Source organism: Mus caroli, unplaced genomic scaffold, assembly GCF_978045245.1.
Source record: "Mus caroli unplaced genomic scaffold, Mus_caroli_1 scaffold_10, whole genome shotgun sequence".
Classification (NCBI taxonomy): Eukaryota; Metazoa; Chordata; class Mammalia; order Rodentia; family Muridae; genus Mus; species Mus caroli.
The window spans coordinates 85,256,386-85,275,979 of record NW_028227265.1 but is presented as its reverse complement, the minus strand read 5'-3'; the positions used below and the strand labels follow the sequence as shown (position 1 = coordinate 85,275,979).

Here is a 19,594-nt window from a genome sequence, read left to right as displayed (position 1 = left end):
GCTCAGCGGATGGGTGCAGTTAGATGCTACTGGGTTGGGCAGTGGGAATTGAGAGAATTTCAGGCTAAGAGAAACTGCTTTGGATAGTGCTTTATAAGGTCAAAAGCTACAGTGGCTCTTCTTATTATTGTAAAAAGTAAAAAATGTAGCCAGAGAGGTGGAAAGGGAAATAAAGTAGGATTAGGTGACTCCCCTGCCCCCACCCGCTAACCCTCTGCTGCCTGCCTCCCCTTCCTGGTTTTAGTCTTACAGGAGAATGATAGGGAGATGGTTGAAAGTCAGTTTCCTGCCATGTAGGGCTAAGCAGGTGGCTGGCACACACTCAGGACCTTGCCCGACAGCTTTAGGGTTTGTAAATTTCACCTGCTACAGATCTCAAGTGCTCCTCCCTTCATGGTAACTGGACCTCAGTCTTGTTCAGAAATCATTGGGTTTTCACCCTCTGGCTGGCTGTCCTCTTGTGTTTGTGATGCTGTTTAAACTAACTTCCCTCCCTCCCTCCCTCCCTCCCTCCCTCCCTCCCTCCCTCCCTCCCTTCCTTCCTTCCCTCTCCTTCCCTCTCCTTCCCTCCCCTCCTCCCTCCCTTTTTCTGTTGTATCAGAGCCTCACATCTTCCCCCTGGTTTTCTTTTTTTTTCCCTGTGAGGGTCTGAATGGACAGGACAGAGTTGTTGAATAAGCGTGTAACTGCTCCATCTCCACCTAGCTGGCCTTTGATAGGTGCCTGTGTGTGCTGCCTACCCTCTCGAAGACCTTTTCTTAGAGGAGGTCCTGAGTTAAAGAATTTTAAGGTTGGGTTAACGTGGGAGAGTTACAGCGAATCTAAACGTCTCCCTTAACTTTCTAAACATGGGCATTGATGTGAAGAGACTACAAACCACTTGTCAGTTCTGCACATTCGGTTAGGTTTCGTGTTCTCCTTTAGTCGCACGTCTCATTCACACTTCTGAGGTAAATTTGAGGATACTAATTAGTGTGAAGGTGGGAAATTTACCAGCCCTTTCAGCCTGTCCTATGTATAGAGAATGTAATGTTTTTCTAGATCAAGGAAGGAACATTTCTAGTCTTTGTCCTCTCTTTTCCTTTCTATTTTTAACTTCACGGTGCTTGCAGAAAATGACAGTAGATGCAGGAAGGGACTGCCTGTGGTGTGCATGCTGTCTGCTTTTATCTTCTCTTTCAGTTTCTGACTTACTTTTTTGACCCACCAGAATGAACAGTGACTAATCACGGCCATTTCACCCGTTAAGATTTGCTGAATTCACAGTCAAGGCTTTACAAAGAATTGAAATACCACAAACACACTAAGTTATGTGTTTAATGCGATGGGAAGTTAATAAAAAAAAAAAAAAATCCTCATCTGGGTCCCTAGAGAACTCAATTCTAACTGACCTTGTTAATGAGTTCCTGGTGACCTCGGGGAAAAATTAACTTTCTTTTAGCTCAGACACCTGACCTTGATCATTGTGCCCTTTCTGATAAAGGGAGTGTCTTTCTGGGATTCAGGGGGAAACACTGCGTGCATCTACATCTTTTTAAAGGAATGTATAATATTTCTTAGGACACATAATGCCTCACTCAGATATTAGCACCTACAAGGTTAGTCACCCAGTGAATATTCAGTTTTGAAGCAGGTGTTTGTCCAGTGGGGAGGGAGGGGGCTGGGCGGACATCAGCAGGAAGCCGACCTGCAAGCAGAATGATGAATTATAAACACAGAACAAGTGCGCAGGCCAGGGATGCTGCAGGTTGGGCTGGCACCCCAGGGTGTTGACCTCTCTGTGTGCCTCCTAAAGTGTACCCTGGGAAGGTGGGGCACATCCTAGAGAAGCGGCTAGCTTCCCTGCTGCAGTAAGGACTTGTACTTTAGAGTTCATTTTGCATGAAGTTTCTGTAGTAAACATCAAACGTACTGTACTCCTTTGAGAAAGGCACCTCTCTTCACACGGCGCATCAGACTCACAGGCATAGCCTGTGCTGGCGAAGGCTTCTGGGAGATAGCCATAGAAACCATGGATAGGATTCTTCTGGTATGAGTGTTCTGAGTCTAGGAAAGCTCCAAATTACCATGCACATTGTCTACAAAAAAATAATACAAAGCATGCGGAGTTCCTTACAGGACCTTATGTTGGGGTTATATTCTACATTTGGATCACAGCTTTGGCATGAATATCCCATGACCCACATATGCCGTGGCCCTCACTGGGCCGTTAGCCCTAGGGAACTTTACAGTTTACCCGGTTTAAAGTGAGAGGGGATGGCAGTTAATTGAAGTAGGCCTTGCAATTCATTGCATTTAAATAGAATCTCAGTTCCTCTGTGTTGCAGTGGTGAAGGGAGGCAGGTGGAAGGTAAGGGGATGGGGGTGGTGGGGGTTGGGGGAGCTGTTTAACAGGAAGCCTGGAGGTTTGTTCAGGTAAGTCTAAACTGAAACCTGGTCAAGTAACTAGGTTCCATGTTGAATTGGTAGTACAGATGGTTAAATCCTTTGTTAGCACTTTGACGTAAGCGAAGTGTTCATGGCAAATTTTCCTGGGTGCCCTCGGTGAATGCCTGAGTGCCAGGCAGAGAAGTTCTTCTTGTGAGCATATCAAGCTATTTTCCGTGCCATCTTACCAGTGGTCGTGACTATCTTATGAGAGCATTAGGACAGTCAGGTAGAACAGATAAAAGCGATTTCCTGTTTTTCAATTGCTTTAAACCCACAGTTGTTTGTGAGGGGTGGTGGTGGCCTGTGAACCTTTCTGGAACAGAGGACTAAAAGGTCTGTGCCATTGAAGTGCTGTCCTGTTGTCACAAGACCGGAAGCATCTTCTTGAGCTCCAGTTGTCTATAGGTAGAGTTTGGGAAGAGGTCCAGTGTCCAGCGGTAACACAGTCTTCTGATTTGTTGAAAGGCCAGTTGGAAGGTTGTGCTTAGAAGTTATTTGAGCAGTTATTTAAAAACACAAAGCATTGAGTTAATAAACATATACATCTGGTATTTACAGATTTAGAGAAACATTTTTTTAATAGCCTTTAACTGTAAAGGTAGTTAGGGATATGGGAGGGAGTTAATTATGAGGAAAGCCGGTTTTCTTTTGAAAGGGAGTTTTCATTAGTTCTTTGAGAATTATCTACAGTGTGTTTTGATCGTACTCACTTCCCTCCCCACCACCCTTCCAATTTCACGTCCTCATTTTAAAGAATGTCCTACCAAGTCCCATTTATACTGCCCGTAGGCTTAAAGAGTATGGGACCAACTGTTGGAGGAGATCTGTCTACTCATACAAGGTCACACTCTCAACGAAAGCTCCCTTGGCCTCCTGGAAGCCCTTGAGTCAGTAGCTCCATGGGAAGTGGTAGGACTTCAGGAGTTTCAGCCCAGAGCATCACCTGGCTCTGTCATGTTCAGACAACCACAGCTGCAAACTCTTGACTTATTGCACTATTTTCCTGGCAATACTGGGAAGAAGGATTGACCCAGCACCAATCTGGCTAAGTGAACTTCCCCTGAAATCAGGTCAATGAGCCTGGTGCTCCAATGCTTTATGAGGTGTTTCTCAATCCGAGGGTTGGGACCCCTCTGGGCAGTCGCACGTCTCTTAAGACCACCAGAAAACACAGAAATTTACATTACGATTGTTAACAGCAGCAAAATTACAGTTATGGAATAGCAACAAAAATAATTTTATGATGGGGGTCACCACAGCATGAGGAAATGTATTAAAGGGTCGCAGCATTAGGAAGGGTGAGAGCCGTTGCTTTTGTGGCTAGTGGAATTCACTGTAGTGAAGCATCCAGATACATTTGAACAATTTTGGCAGTCTTCTAGCTCACGGCATACATTGATGATTCAAGAGATATTAAGATTAAAGTTCTAGAGACAGGTTGACATTTTATTCTAATTTGATAATATAATCAAAGAAATGGGGAATACAGGGTGGGCATCATTTTCTTATTCTCTTATTATCTTTTTAATAACAATTCTTTACTTGAAGATAGATGACTAGAAGGTAGTAAGCTCTAGGTTTCTAATGGTTCCTTTTCAGTATGGTTCTGGAACCTCATTCACCATGTATTTATCTTAACTCTGGAGCAGGTATTAGAGATACAGGAAGAGATTAAGTCCTGGATAACTTCATTTAACCTTTAAAATTCTATTCTGACCGAATGTCTGATGACCAGGAGATGTAGTAGATTTGAGTTCTTCCCTTTCCATAAAAGTTCTGCCCTTTGCCCCGTGTTCTCAAGAATCGTTAGAGCAAGACAGCGCACAGCGTTCCTGTGGCTTCTGAGTAAACTAGTCCGGTGTGGGGATGGATGGTATTTTGCTCTGATCAATAAATGTCCACCCTTTTCCAGGTCTCATCACAACCACGTCGAGGAAGCTGGACCGAGAACAGCAGGACGAGCACATTCTAGAAGTAAGCCTTCCTTTCTTTCTTTTTATTTTATTTGATTTGATTTTGGTTTTTCGAGACAGGGTTTCTCTATATAGCCCTGGCTGTCCTGGAACTCACTCTGTAGACCAGGCTGGCCTCGAACTCAGAAATCCACTTGCCTCTGCCTCCCAAGTGCTGGGATTAAAGGCGTGCACCATCACGCCTGGCCCCTTTATTTCTAACAAAACACCCTGAGAGCACCCTTAACTCCTGCCGTCTGTCTTTCATGGCTGCCAATGTCTTATTATGAATATTCGCCCTCCCCCACCTCAGTCCATCCTCAGAGGAAAGGAACTCAGCCCCAAGTACCCCTTAGTACCCTTTTGAACTTTGTTCTTCTTTACCTGTGCCCCTTACACAGATTTACAAATACTTTTGTAACCAAAGTCATTTGAATTTTATTTGCAGGAGCGATGTTTTTCTCTGTACCTTCTGTAGACTTCTCCCGGTTATGCCTGTAAGACGTATCTATAGATCAATGCTTTTAAGATGTATTTATAGATCAAGCGTAACTGTTGATAAACTGTGGGTTGTTGATTTCCAGGTGTTTTTTAACACTTAAATCATTGCGTTAGTCATGTAGCAGTACACTAGAATTTGTTTGTAACCTAAAGAAATTTTCTAAAAATATCAAATGTCAAAGGAGGTGGGGGTGGAACATTTCCTCTTCTAAAATATTTGGGTTAATTTCAGATGTTTTCTGCGCTGACTCGTTTAGCCCGTTTTGGTTGGGAGCCAGTAGTTCGCAGGTGTGGGAGTGGTTTGAAGGTGACAGGTAGCATGTAACATGGAGATGGACAGGGGCAGCCACCTTCGGAGACAAGGCGCAGCAGAGCAAGCCGTGCCTCTGTGAACTTTTCTCATCAGGTGCTAATAATGTTCACTATCGGAGCCATACATAGGGTCAGCTGCTTTTGTTATTTGTGCGCCGACTGTGTGACATGTCCAAACTCTCAACAGCGTGGTTTGTAGAGAAAATTCTAAATGATGACTTGCGATTTCTTTTAAAAAAGAACTTATTCCTACTGTCTACTCAATTTCATCTTTGGTCAAAATAGCCTATGTTATTAGTAAAATATTTCTTTTTAAGCCTGCATGCGCATGTGGGTGCATGCACGCACGCGTGGGTTACCAGCTGGCTTCAGAGCCACCGCGTCTTCCTAACAGTGATTCCTACTGGAATCGAGTTTTCATTTACAGGTTGTGTGGTTCCCTTGAATTCATTTTCTTTATTACAGAGCAGGGCTTTGAATTTTCATTCAGTTAGTACAGAATTGACTCAGGGGAGGGATGGATGCTGGAGAAAGAAAGCATGGGGAAGTACCGAGAACCTCAGGCGACTGTGCACTCATCTGGGGTTCATCCCCTCTCCCTCTGGTTGTAACTTCAGGTTTCACAGAAGTTCTCTACTTATTGTAGAGCACTGTCTCTTTCACAATGAGTGTCAAAAGCCACGTGGGAGCAGCTATAAGGCACAAAAGGGCTTTGCAGACAGTGCTAAGGCATTGACCGGAAAGATGTGGAAGGCGTTTGTGTACGGGCTGTATGTGTCAGTCATTCTTTGGCGTCTGTATTTGGAGACCAGCTGGTGTCAGTTTAACTGCCCGGGAGACAGGAGTATATTACTTCAGACTTCGGAAAAGCTTATTTGTTGACACCGAACTTAGTGAAACCTGCGATACACGGTGTTTGGTTGCATTTCTTCTCCAGTTTGCCCCGCCCCGTACAGGTCACCTGACATGTGACAGGCAGGAAGTGTTCAGAGGAGCTAACACTAAAACAATCATTTTGTTTCATCCTGAAAAGCTTAGGAAGATAAAAACAACTGTTACTTTCCTAAGTCCTCCGGACAAGGCCCGGAATGATACATCCACACTTTTGTTACTACAATTGACAACTACCAAGTTTCCAAAAGAACCTCCGTTCATGAAAAATTTTATTCTCTCAACGTTTTTAGTATTTTCAGTTAATTTAGAAGGAGGCAGAGCTTGACTGAAAGGAGTCCTGACTAGGGCCATTATTTTTCACATACACAGATGTAAATGTAAACTTTCAGGGTGATACAGACTCAGATGTAGCCCATAGCTTAGTGTCAGATACCCAAGCACATGAGTAACCTAGAAGCAAATTACTTTACATTGCTTTTTCTTTTTTTTTTCTTCTGAAAATCCTATGTGATACAATGGGCGTAAGTGTCCATCTTCTTAAGTATTTAAAATGGTATAAGAAAACTCTCAAACTCGTCATTACCATTCAAACCTATAACGTTTAAATTTGTAATAAGTAAAGTACACTTTAAAATGATACTTTAGGTTATCTCACACACACAAACCCACTAAAAATGATAAAAATGACAGTCTTTTAATGTGGTATGTGGAGACTTTGTGTTTGAATACACGAAGGGAATTTTTTTAAGAGGACTTAAAAAATATTCACCATCCCTTTAATTAACCTAGAAAACACTCGGTTTCTGGATACTCTGACATGTTGTTATCTCTTACCTTTAAAACGCAGGTTACTGTGACAGACAACGGTGTTCCCCCCAGATCCACCATTGCCAGAGTCATCGTGAAGATCCTCGATGAGAACGACAACAGGCCTCAGTTCCTTCAGAAGTTTTACAAAATCAGGCTCCCGGAGCGGGAAAAGGCGGACGGGGACCGGAGCGCTTCGAAGCGCGAGCCCCTCTACCGCGTCATAGCCACGGATAAGGACGAGGGGCCCAATGCGGAGCTCTCCTACAGCATCGAGGAAGGCAACGAGCACGGCAGGTTCTCCATCGAACCCAAAACGGGAGTGGTCTCGTCCAAAAAGTTCTCTGCGGCCGGAGAATACGACATTCTTTCTGTGAGTCCGATTCCTCTCTTCTCTGCTGAGAAAGCGGCTTCAGTGTTGCAACCTGAACTTGGCGTTTGGGGGAGCGCGGGTTTATTTTCTTACCAGCTCTCACCCCAACATGCATGGCCATGAAACTCCTCGTCAGCCAGCAGTCAGCATGCACTGTATTCAGACACAAGTTTGGAGTATCTGACACTTACTCAGTAGGTGATCAAACTATCGTTGATCTGAAGCTTGCCGATGTCAGATGTGATTTGCTGTTTTTCGTCTCCCCGTTCATATCTTATAGATTAAGGCAGTTGACAACGGGCGCCCCCAGAAGTCGTCCACCACCAGGCTCCATATTGAGTGGATCTCCAAACCCAAGCCGTCCTCGGAGCCGATTTCGTTTGAAGAATCGGTTTTCTCATTTACCGTAATGGAAAGTGATCCGGTGGCTCACATGATCGGCGTGATCTCAGTTGAGCCCCCTGGCATGCCTCTGTGGTTTGACATCATCGGTACGTGGTGCTCTTAGCTCTCATCCTCCTCCTCTGGGTTACTGACAAGCTGATGTGGTTTTCTCATGTTAGAATGTGAATTTGGGAAAAGGTCTAGAGGTGAAGAATTTCCTTAGACTGCCGTGGTTTGACATCAGCAGAAGATCTCACAACATATATTCAAATAAGTACTCCTGGGTGTGGAGAAATGGTTCCACAGAGAGCCAGGTGACTCTTCCAGAGGACCCCAGCTGAGATTCCAAAACCCTAGTGACAGTTTACAATCTATAGCACCAGTTCCAGGGAATCTGATGCCCCCTTCTGGCCTCCATCGTCACTGCATGCCTGTGGGATGGATTATGCAGATTAATACACAAAGGAAAAACATCCATACACATAATAATTTTTAAAGAATAAACATAAAATAGCTATCCAGTCAGTGAACACTTTTACAAAATTTGCTTTTGGACATACACAGGTAGTTTTAAGAACTTAAATGTTTTGGACCAGTTCCTCCTCCTTCTCCTTCACCCCCCCTCCTCCCCCTCCTCCCTTTCTCTCCCTTTCTCTCTCTCTCTCTCTCTCTCTCTCTCTCTCTCTCTCTCTCTCTCTCTCTCATACACACACACACACACACACACACAGGCATGCTATTATTTGTGATTATATGGAATTTATACTGTTGACTATAGCTTCTTAGTGTTATTTACCTCATTTTTTCAGGAAGCTCCATCCTCCTCTAAAACTTACATGCTTAAGTCAGCATTTTTGTTATTTAATGAACTCACACATCCTCGGCTTACTTTTAAAAGACTATAACACAGCTCTAAAGCTCACACAGTCCCCTGCGCCGTCCACCCACTTTAGACAAGCAAGCTCTCGGCTGCTGCACCACACACTCGACTTTGGGGATTTTTTTTTGTTTTGTTTTGTTTTTTAAATCTTGAGACAGGATCATATTAATTTGCTCAGGGTGGCTTCAAACTTGCTATACTTCTGCCTCAGCCTCCTGAGTTAGCTGGGATCCTAAGCATGGGCTACAGAGACTAGCCTTAGCTTTTTTTTTTTTTTTTTTTTTCTCCCTCCACAACATTTTAATCACAAGGAATACTTAATGAATCAGAATTGTGTTTGTAACCACCATCTGGAGTTAGAACGTAGCCACTTCCTTCTACTCTTAGCTGTGTTGCCTCCCAGTGTGTGAAATGGTTCTCTCTGAAGCCTCCCTCACTGTCGGTCTTGAAGAGGAAAGGACTAGTGCCATAGCTGACCATAACCACGACGTTTATCGTTTCTCTCCTCACACTTCTGGATTAAGCATCTTCTGTTGTGCCTGCAGTATCTGACTTTGTTTACCCGCCCCACTGTTGGGAACCGGTTTGACTGACTCTTCTTCTATGCTTGCTTTCCACGCTTGCTTGCTTCCTTTGGCTGTGCCAGGAGACGCGCTTGCTAGAGAAGTGTTTTACATCTTTCAGCTGACTTGTGACCCGAACTGTACAGCAGAAGGTATCTGCTGAGATCACATAATTTGCCACGTGATTATGAGATCAAAAATAAAATCAAAGCATGGATTTTTGTTTCCAGAGACTTTTCCCCACCATGGTTCTTTTCATAGTGAATGCATGGCTACCCATCCCAGTCACAAACATGGTCATTTTTATTTTAACTTGTCCCTGCATCAGTAGTTTCTGGTGTGATTGATTGGTTGATTGATGATGGTGATGATGATGTGTGTGTGTGTTTTGTTTTTGATTTAGCTGTAGGATTTCAGTGTGACATTAAGCCTTATTTCCATTCCACTTCTTTTCATAATGCATCTCAATTCCCATAAGCTTGAAGAGTTTTGTTTAGAATATAATTGGGGGGAATATCGGGATAGTATTGGTAGGACAGGAGATTGGTTCTGAAAATAGTTTTAAGGAGTTCGTAATAGATCTGATTCAAGTTAACCACGAGTGTTTCTTTCAGAATTAGCATGCGTTTTTAGTAGTCATTCCTAGTGTAGTGTACTCAGAATAGTATAATTGTTTTTCAGTTGTGAAAACTGTATGGTCAGTGAGGTATTCATAATGATGTACAAACTTTAATAATGGCCGAAAAGTCAGAAGTGACTGACAGACAGGTTGTGTCAGCAGGGCTCTTTGCTCGTGGTCTTAGTTCTGGACCTCCCTCGCATTAAGGTCCAGTTTTTCTCTAAAACGCTCTAAAGAGCTGGCTGGCCATTCTTCCTTTCCCTGCATTTTGAAATCACAGTTCCTTGGAGTCACTCTGATTAATGTATTAAAAGTCTGTTTTCTCGGCCATTAAGGATCAGAAAGCCATAAAACACCTGGCATATCTTTATTGTGTGATTTGCTCTAGCACTGCTATTTGTCCTAATTTCAGGTGGCAACTATGACAGCCACTTTGATGTGGACAAGGGCACTGGAACCATCATCGTTGCTAAGCCCCTTGATGCAGAACAGAAATCCAGCTATAACCTCACCGTGGAGGCAACAGACGGGACCACCACGATCCTCACCCAGGTAAGGGGACACCAGTGACACATGTCTGTCAGAGAGACCGAGAAAATGCCCTCACAGCAGGATGTGCGCACAGCGTGAGCAGTTGTGTGCTGATGTGCACACCATGACTCCTTATTTAGGGGCAGAAAATTTATTAATGCAAATCCTCATAGAGTCTTGCCTTTTGCTTAGCAGTCTCATAAAAACTTTGACAGGAAACTTAAAGCCAGACTACACCCTTACCATTTTCCGGTCAAAGTCCTCTGAACTTTACATTCACATTTATGCCGTGTGCACAAAGTTTTTACCATGGTATGCGTTGTATAGATCATTCTCTTGAAGCTCTAACATCCCAAGTTGCTGCCATGATTCCCCCACCCCCTTTCTCCCTCCTACTTTATCACATAAACTCAAGCTCGTGGAAGTTGCAGCAACAATCCCCATCCGTGTTTATTTGTTGCTATCTGAGAATCAATAGCTGGCTAGGTTTCTGGTTTTCAGGCTTCAGTGTTAAAACCTTGTAAGTTAACGGACTTCTCTGTTTCAAATGAATTCTCTTTGATTCTTAGAACTGGCCGTCCAGGGTGATGTTTCCCGGTGAAGAGTAATTGTGGGTTTTAGGAGGAAGCCTCCATTCATTCATTCATTCATTCATTCGCTCATTCACAGGTGCTTGTTGAATAATTGTATTACATCACATGTTTCCTTGGAAGCAATAATTGGTAACGGACCCAAGTCCCATTCTCTTGGTCCTGAGATGAAAGATACCAAAGACTTGTGTGTCACTTAAATATCCCTAAGAAAGCCAACGCTTAGAGCCCGAGCTGCTTCTGAAAGCTCTTTCTCCATCTTTAGATTATGTTCTCTGCGATCTTAAATGAGACGGGTCATCTCCTCTAACAGCTAGTTTCGTTAATGTTTAAAAATTACAGTCTGGGATGTATGTTCAGTTAATAAGTGACTAGGTAACTTAAGGGGAGCTGTAAAACTGTCCTACTCCTTTCTCCAGACACTTGTGATTTGTGTGTGTGTAAGACTGGTTTTGTGGGTGGTGGTGTCTGCTTTGGGGTCATTTTTGAGTTGCCGTGTGGAGGATGCTCTGCCGTTTTGCCCTTTCTGATTTGGTCATTGCTCTTGTTGAAGTGACAAGGGGCAGAAATTGATTTTCTCTTTTTGAAAATAAGCCCCTGATGTTAAGCTATAGAGAATGAAAGTGAGAATTAAAAAAACAAAAACAAAAAAAAACAATAAATCTTAATGGTTATTGTTTGGGAGATTTACATGGTCCCTGTGCACAGTCTACTTCACAGGACTGACTGGAAGGGTGGTTGGTGGGACTTGGGGGAGTGTGGAGATGGCCGTCCATGACGGCCTTCCTCAATACCACAACCATATCTCCATATGGTGACATTATCTCATTAAGACATAATTAGTAATGTAACCCTTTTCTAAAAAACCGCGCTTTTAGTTAGCGCCTAATATGAAATTTTGATCTACATTACTAAAACTCCCCTGAAATGCAGGAGATTAATTAGTGTTCCTTCTTTTAAATTCCAGGGTGGTGTGTATAGTCTTGTGACTTCCTCTGGAGCATGCTCAGAGAGTCCTGACAGTATCCCAAGGGATCACTGGCATGAAGAGGTTGTGGGAACATAACAGAACTGTGACAGAGCCCAGGCTGACCTGGGGTGGCGGGGACAAAGGGAGCAGGCAGTAATTAGGCTTAGGTTTCTGTCTGGGACTGTGCACAACAGGGAGATAGAGATCTGGAGCGGTGTAGGGTGTAGCCTGTGAAGAGACTCTCGGGCACCTGACCTGTGCTGATAAGGCTTGGAGCACTGGGCAGATGCAGGTGTGTTGGTGAAAATCAAGAACTCGCAGAGCAGCTCTGTGGTAATCAGGTCGGTAGCACAGGTGCTGGGTGTAAGAGGGTTCGACAGATTTCCTGTCAGACCCAGGAGAGCAGGAGGGGGGAGGCATGGCGGATGCCACTGTTCTGGGCACAGGGCTTCATCCTTCTGAGTTCTGGGCACACAGCTTCATCCTTCTGCTCAGGATGCTTCCCAGCCTGAAGTTGGAACCTTTTTCTTTCCCTCCTTTGCCTCTCCAGATAACCTACAAATCCAGCTGCTTTTTTTTTTCCTTTTTAATTTATTTTGTAAGGCAGGGTGAAGGTGGTGCTGCGGCAGCTTTGCTCTTCTTACATTCTCTTTCGCTTTCTCCGGAACGTCCTGATCTTTACTTTCTGAGCTTGTTTGAGGCTTCTCTCCACCTCTTCCTCCTGTGCAGGGGCAAAGATCAGGCCCCCTCTGCTTCCATTGCCACATCGGGGAAAGTGAGGCTGCTGCTGTTTGTCTTCCCAGTTCTTAGAAGGGTCAAGAGGGGTGGCACAGGGGGCTTGTTCTTCATGCCGCACCGTCTGTCCCTAGGACATGCTCACACGACACAGACAGCGTACATCATCACCGTGCAGCCTCCTGACCCCACACCTCCGCAAGTGCATTTACTTCCTGTCTCTGGCCCCTGAAACCCTCCTGATCCACTTGACGGGGACGAGGCGGTAGAATGTGTTTCCTTTGATGAAGTGGACAGGATAGCTAATTCTCCATCCTTGCTCGGGACTTGAGGCTGCATGTATTCAGTCCCACATCCATCCCCATTCTTTGTTCTTTCGAGTCCAAGTCTTTCCAGTCTCTAAAAGATAGGTCTGCATCCTCAATTTTGACTTTTCCTGGCTGACCACCCTCTTCCCAGGACTCCTTGCATTGGAAGGTCCCAGGCAGCCTCTGGACTTGAAAAGGACTCATCTTATGGTGTGCTAGCAGGTGTTTGGCTCTGTAGAAATAGGAGATTGCCCAGGGAGATTGAAAGAGTACTGAGGACAGTTACTGTTACACTTGCTTTTTACCCTCAGGCCTTGCGAGAGAGCGCTAAGCCAATGCTCAGTCAGCATGCGTCTCCCGAGTTACTTTACCTTGTCAATGATGGATCGCTAGTTCTTTTCAGCCTTTGTTGAGTAATGGTTAACCGTATCTGCTGGAGCAGCATCAAACTCCTGCCCAGTTCCTGCACTATGGTCAACTTAAGCTTTAAATTTGTAAACAGACCTTGATCAGATTTATAAAAGACCCAGCAGTGCCTCCTGGGCCCTCTTTAATCTTAAAGAGTGAGTCAGCAGTAGTTTCAAATGGAAACATACTGTTCACATATGATCTTTATGTGTGTGTGTGGTTTGGTGAGCGAACTTAGTATTCACATAGAACGAGTGTGAGAATGCATCCTTTGATGCTGTGGGGTGTTCTTTGGAGACCCTGGTACAGACTCATGAAAATACTGTCTTTGTGTGTGTGGAGTGGTGAGGTCTATAGTTACCTGGCACTGCTAAAACTTTGGCCCCTTGTTCCTCTTAAATTAGCAAATCCCCGTGTTCTGTAGAAGCCAATTGAGCTCAGCTTTCTTGTTCATAAACTATAAACCATATTTTATGATTGGTGCTGACTTTCACTATGCCTTATCCACCTATGTCACTTCATTCCAAAAATTAATCATCTGTCAAGGTAAATATGTTTTATTTCCAATTATGACTAAGTTTATTGACATCTGTCTCTTTGCTCTAAAGCTGTCGTTATATGTCACCATATTTACAGGAGTTTTTCCTTTTCAACCTTCTTAATTACTGTTAGGAGAGAAACATTCACTACTTATATAGTGTTTGAAGTCACAGAAATATAACTTAAAACCACAGGGCCTTACCTTAACAGCCATGGGGTTTCTAAGACAAGCTCATGCATGCTAGAAAGTGCCCAATTGCTGAATTGCATCTTCAGCCATTTCTAGTTGTTCCTTTGTATTAATAATATTAGGAACTTGTAGTCTCAGAGATTAGAATGAGGAATTAGATAGTGTTACTAACCCTCTCAATTGTGTAAATCTAATGTAGAAAATGGTTATACTGTAATCCTGGCAGAGTCAAGTCCAATACCTTTCCATGAGTCATCTCCAAAGGTCTCATAGACCTATGAGAAATTCGCCTGTATTTCGCAAGAAATTTTCAACTGCAATCTGAATTCTGTCTCTATAGTTATTGTTAAATATTAAGTGAATAGCATAACAAAGATAAGCTATAGGTACTCTCTTTGAATCTAGATTTTTTTTTTTTTTTTTGGTTTTTCGAGACAGGGTTTCTCTGTGTAGCCCTGGCTGTCCTGGCACTCACTTTGTAGACCAGGCTGGCCTCGAACTCAGAAATCCGCCTGCCTCTGCCTCCCGAGTGCTGGGATTAAAGGTGTGCGCCACCACGCCCGGCTGAATCTAGATTTTTATTGCTTCTTTTTTTCTCATGTCCATATGTAGTTTGGTTCAATGGCATCTTTTCAATATGTATGTGTTTTTAAGTATTAAAACATAATTGTGCATGTGTCTTCATGTGAGTGTCCTTGTCACTCGTTCCAGGTCCTCATCAAAGTAATAGATACCAATGACCACCGCCCCCAGTTTTCTACATCGAAATACGAAGTTGCTGTTCCCGAGGACACAGAGCCAGAAGTGGAGATTCTGCAGATCAGTGCAGTGGATAGGGATGAGAAAAACAAGTTGATCTACACCCTGCAGAGCAGCATCGATCCAGCCAGCCTCAAGAAATTCCGCCTCGATCCCGCAACAGGCGCTCTTTACACTGCTGAAAAGCTTGACCATGAAGCCATTCACCAGCACGTTCTCACGGTCATGGTACGGAAGGCACCCTTTACCCTGCCGTCTCTCTTTCTGACTGGCACGTTTCCTGGGATGGAAAAGCATAGTGATTTTATTTATGTATTTATGTATGTATGTATGTATGTATGTATTTATTATTTTCTGGGTTTTTTGTTTGTTTGTTTTTAATCCACAAGAAAGAAGAACCCCAGTAGACAACATGTTGACTTTTCTCTCCCAGGTCCGGGATCAGGATGTCCCCGTGAAACGCAACTTTGCCAGGATCGTTGTCAATGTCAGTGACAAGAATGACCACGCGCCGTGGTTCACCAGTCCGTCCTACGACGGGCGGGTTTATGAATCGGCAGCCGTGGGCTCGGTTGTGCTGCAGGTGACAGCTCTGGACAAAGACAAAGGGAGGAATGCTGAAGTGCTCTACTCCATCGAGTCAGGTAGGTCAGAAGCCGTGCAGTCTTGTGTCTGTGCTTGAACAGTGTATCTCACATTTTTTAAAACTGCTTCTAGGTGTTGAAGCATATTTCCACATAGCGCTGCAGAAATGGATTAAATCTTTTTTAACTACTGTTTAATGTATAAGGCAAAAGGGATTTAGGGGGAAAAAAAAACCTCTGCCAAGGAACAAAGATAAAGTCCTAATAAGCTTGAGTGTCAAGAATTCTGGGGATTACCAGTATTAACATAAATTAAGACCGATAAATCCTACGGGAGTGGGGGAACTTTATTTTTCTAATTCAGTATTTTTTTGGAGTCATTTTAGGCTCTTAAACTAGTCAGGCAAATTCTGGCTTAGTAATTCAACATTTTAATGAGAGTATTTTCTCTGGCTCAGAAATGCCAGGAGAGTATGATATCTCCCTGTATTGGGTCAATTCTCAGAGAAAAAGGGGATACCCTGTGTCCTGTGCCTTGTGAACGAGCCCCACAGTCCTTTTGACAGTAGAGTATCATGCATAGAATCCAGCTGTTGAAACAGGCCACAGAGTGGTTGCTTCTGGGAAGGGGCCTGTCACATTGTCTAGAGGTAGCACCGTTATAGCCCAAGCCAGGAAGGTCAACTGAGCCTGGGCCAAGGAGTTCCAGAATAAAATCAGGAAAGAGTTGGCCCTGCTAAATACCTCTAAGTGTAGAGTCTGGAGAAGGCTTCAGTTTCCCACCATCCTCACAGTCATTGGTAGTAGAAGACATAGAGCCAGTTTCACACGTCATTTTGTGAAATGGTTTTAGCGTATCCTAATCTACTGATTTTCTTTAAGCCCAGAACTCTACTTAACTTGTTGTCTGTGGTCTCTGCTAGGCACTGCATGCAGAGATTGCAGGTTATAGATCTCAGACTCTAAATCTGAGTATATAGGGAGCAAGTTTGACAAAAATACTTGCCTGTTTGCTTTCTGTGCCGATTAAACTTATTTCTTTACATGTTGGGAAACTCATTTGTTTTCCTTAAAAGAACCAGGTTGACTTTGTAATTTACAAATAAGATTTTTCTATATCACCTGTGATGAGAGCATTAAAATGCACTGTTGCCAGGTTAGTGCCGTGGATAGAGGAGATAAGGAATTTTTTTCCACTGCTTGAGAAATTCAGCAGTTAGAAAAACAGTGCATTCCATTCGTGCATGCCCGAGCATTTCAATGAAGAGACTTTGTCATAGACAAACTGACTGGGTTTATGTAGGCGAAAATGTTCAACTTTCCATTAGCTTTCACATAATTTTCAACAACTGGGTGGTTAAAATATGATTGTTGGTGTCTGAGTGAAGGCATGTGCATTCTTTGAGTGTTTGTAATGACTGATGGGATTAGTAATTTGGTATTCTGAGAATGGAACTCTGTCTCTCCCCAAAGAATAGAGTAAGCGTCATTGGACTGTTCCCGTGTGGAATAAGGCTGTAAGACACAGCTTTCATAATGTAATGTGCTAAAAAAAAAAAAAAAAAACTTCTAAAGGAAGCCACTACTGTGAGAGTTCAGAAGTGTGTGTGTGTGTGTGTGTACATATACCTATCAGAACATGGTGAACTGTAAAATGTTCATATTGCCTTTCATTGAACATTTATTCATAATTAGTTGTTTCTAATTTGTATCTGATTGCATTTAATAAAGTTCAAGAGACTTGGTTATTAAATTTACCTGCATGTTTAATTAGGAGAAATTTATTGAGCAATAGTTTTTCTCTGATTTGAAGTCTTCAGAGAAAGTAATTTAATGAAAAGGTATTTCTAGTAGTAACTGAATTACGCACCAGAGACACCTAAGTGCTGTACTCTGGGTGGTGTCGGCTTGTCAGAGAAGCAGATTAGAGCATTACTCTCCTACTGTGGTCAGCCCTGGAGATATATAACACTTGGTGAATCTACTGATTAGAGTTGGTTTTGTCCCTCAGGTTTACAGTATAATTGCCACTGACACTTGGGAGAGGTTTCCACACTGTCAGCAAGTCCGTACTGAACACGGGCCATGTGTCAGACATAGGAAGAGATGGGGTTCCACTACATGTCTCTCTTTTGTGCTATCTAGTAAATAGTTATGACTTAAGGGCAACATTGACTTGTTAGTCCAGATAACTTCCCCGTTGAAATGCAAGACAATAATTTAAAGTTATACCACTTCAGCAAGCATAAATGTCAACCCCACCCTGGTACAAAGTTCGCCCACTACCTTATTTCCATTCTCAGGGAGCAAACCTGTTATTTCAGGGCTGAGAAAAACCGTATCCGTTGCCAGACGCTCACTTTCAGCAGTCGGCAGTCTGGGCTGCCTTCTGTATGGCTGAAGCTTTGTGCCCGATATGTATCTGTGTGAGGTCCAAATACCATATCACTCTGGGCTCCTGTTTTTACCATTTTTATGTCAGCAACAGGCTCAGGGTCCTGTTAATTCAATGCTAGGATACCACAGATGATAATATTGTTGAACTTCACATTGTGTATGCATAGTAAGAATGTTATCCATACTATAAAGAGGATTCAGGAGCTGGGTATGATGGCATACGCCTTTAAGCATAGCCCTTGGGAGGCTGAGGCAGGAGGATTGCGAGTAGGAGTCCCACCTGAGATACATAGTGTTTTCATGTTGAGTCTGAGCTATACAGAAACAAGAGAGAAAGCAAAAATAAATAAATAGGAGGAAAGAGAACACATGTATAATAAAGAATAAACATAGCCACACCGGATAGGGAAGTAAGGAGGAGTCTTCAGGCAGGGGCATTCAGGTGAACGAAAAATGAAAGAGTAAATGGGTGACTAGAGAGATTCTGAGAATAGCCAGGGAAGGCTGTGTTAGGGGAGAACAGGGTGGAATATGGGGGTCCCTGGCATGAGAGGAGAGGAGAGCAGAGAGGATGTCGATCTGACCAGGGGCTGAGAACACTGTAGTGCATCTCCTGAACACTGTCTTGCAACACTAAACATGTTGATTCACTTCTACATTTGAGGCCTAGGACGTATGAACTTTTACTAGCAAATAAGATTTCACTGTGGAAAAATAAGACAAACATGTGTGGACAAATGGATATGAATGTTGCCAAATGGGCTGCTTTCCAAAACAGGACTAAGAAAGCTAGGAGTGGGGGCTTGGGGGAGATAGAGTCACTTGCCAGAAAGGTGAGCAGGTGTCACCTACCCAGCCAGTCAAGTTTGGAAGGTGAGAGTAATGCGCAGGTAGACAAAGAGAAGCATCTCTGAGGTTTGGTGGTTGCCTGAGGCACAGGGACAACCTAGAATCGAGATTCTCCCAAATGCAGACAGGCCGGAAATTAGCGTCTGCGCAGCCTGGCAGAGGCCTGGGCCAAGGCTCAGCCCAGACCTTCAGGGTCTGGAGAAGCCCGGGCTTCCTCCCTGTTTTAAACCCAGGCACTGCCTTGGGGCTTGGACACAGAGCCAGGCCAACCTAATGAAAACCAGACTATGTCTGGCCTCAGGAAAAAAAAAGATGTCATGGATTTTTGGAAAATGTATTTAATGAAGGAAATGAATTTGGTAGAGGAAGTGCTAACCCTTAATGGGGAGCGAGAGGGGCTTGCTAATCCTCGGCTTGACAGATGACACTAAGTAGTTTGCTGGTGGTAAACCCAGGAAGAGGAGTGTGAGAAAAGTTTAGTGGCAAGTGACCCGAGCTGGGCCACCAAGTGTTCATCAGGGAAGAACGCATTCCGTTCTGGGAGTGAAGTCTAGATGCTTGTTTATAAGACAGAAAAGGGATAGCAAGGATCAGCGAAGGGGTAGACCCCAGAGACCCCCCCACGGTGCCCATGCTCCATCCAGAACATGGAGAGAACGAACTGGTCTCATAGGAACTCCCAACCCTGTGGGGTTTTGAGGCATTGGGGGAATACTGAATCTGCGTGGGAGAGCCTGGGAAGGTCCGAGGAGATGCCAGCAAAGCCCATCTGTCCTAGCGGTTTGCTTCTCAGCTGCATTAGTGCTGTTGATGTTTGGAAGCAAAAACAGCTCCTTGTTGCAGAGGGAGGCCGTGGTGCGCGGCGTAAGCTGTTTTTGTCTCTTGGCTGCTATCATCTACATGGAAGCGACGCTTCCTCCCTTCCAAGTGCTGCTGACAGCCTAGCTCTGCCAGATGTCCCCCTGGAAGCAAAATCCCTCCTCCTCGAGAGTCACCAACTACATGATCAAGTCAGCTT

The 19,594-nt window shown here is 43.9% G+C and overlaps 1 protein-coding gene across 6 annotated transcripts in view; it reads left to right on the top strand.

The window, feature by feature from the left end:
- Fat1 (FAT atypical cadherin 1) overlaps positions 1–19,594 on the top strand; it is a 119,540-nt gene that overhangs the window by 70,212 nt on the left and 29,734 nt on the right. For 4 of the 6 annotated variants that reach the window (XM_029480379.2, XM_029480377.2, XM_085844002.1 and 1 more), the window contains exons 4-10: positions 4,343–4,404; positions 6,937–7,269; positions 7,550–7,760; positions 9,180–9,248; positions 10,128–10,267; positions 14,699–14,974; positions 15,180–15,390. In XM_029480379.2, coding sequence (XP_029336239.1) covers positions 4,343–4,404; positions 6,937–7,269; positions 7,550–7,760; positions 9,180–9,248; positions 10,128–10,267; positions 14,699–14,974; positions 15,180–15,390 — 1,302 coding nt within the window. The remainder of the gene's footprint in view (positions 1–4,342; positions 4,405–6,936; positions 7,270–7,549; positions 7,761–9,179; positions 9,249–10,127; positions 10,268–14,698; positions 14,975–15,179; positions 15,391–19,594) is intronic. The other 2 variants (XM_029480380.2, XM_029480381.2) reach the window with 1 other exon arrangement.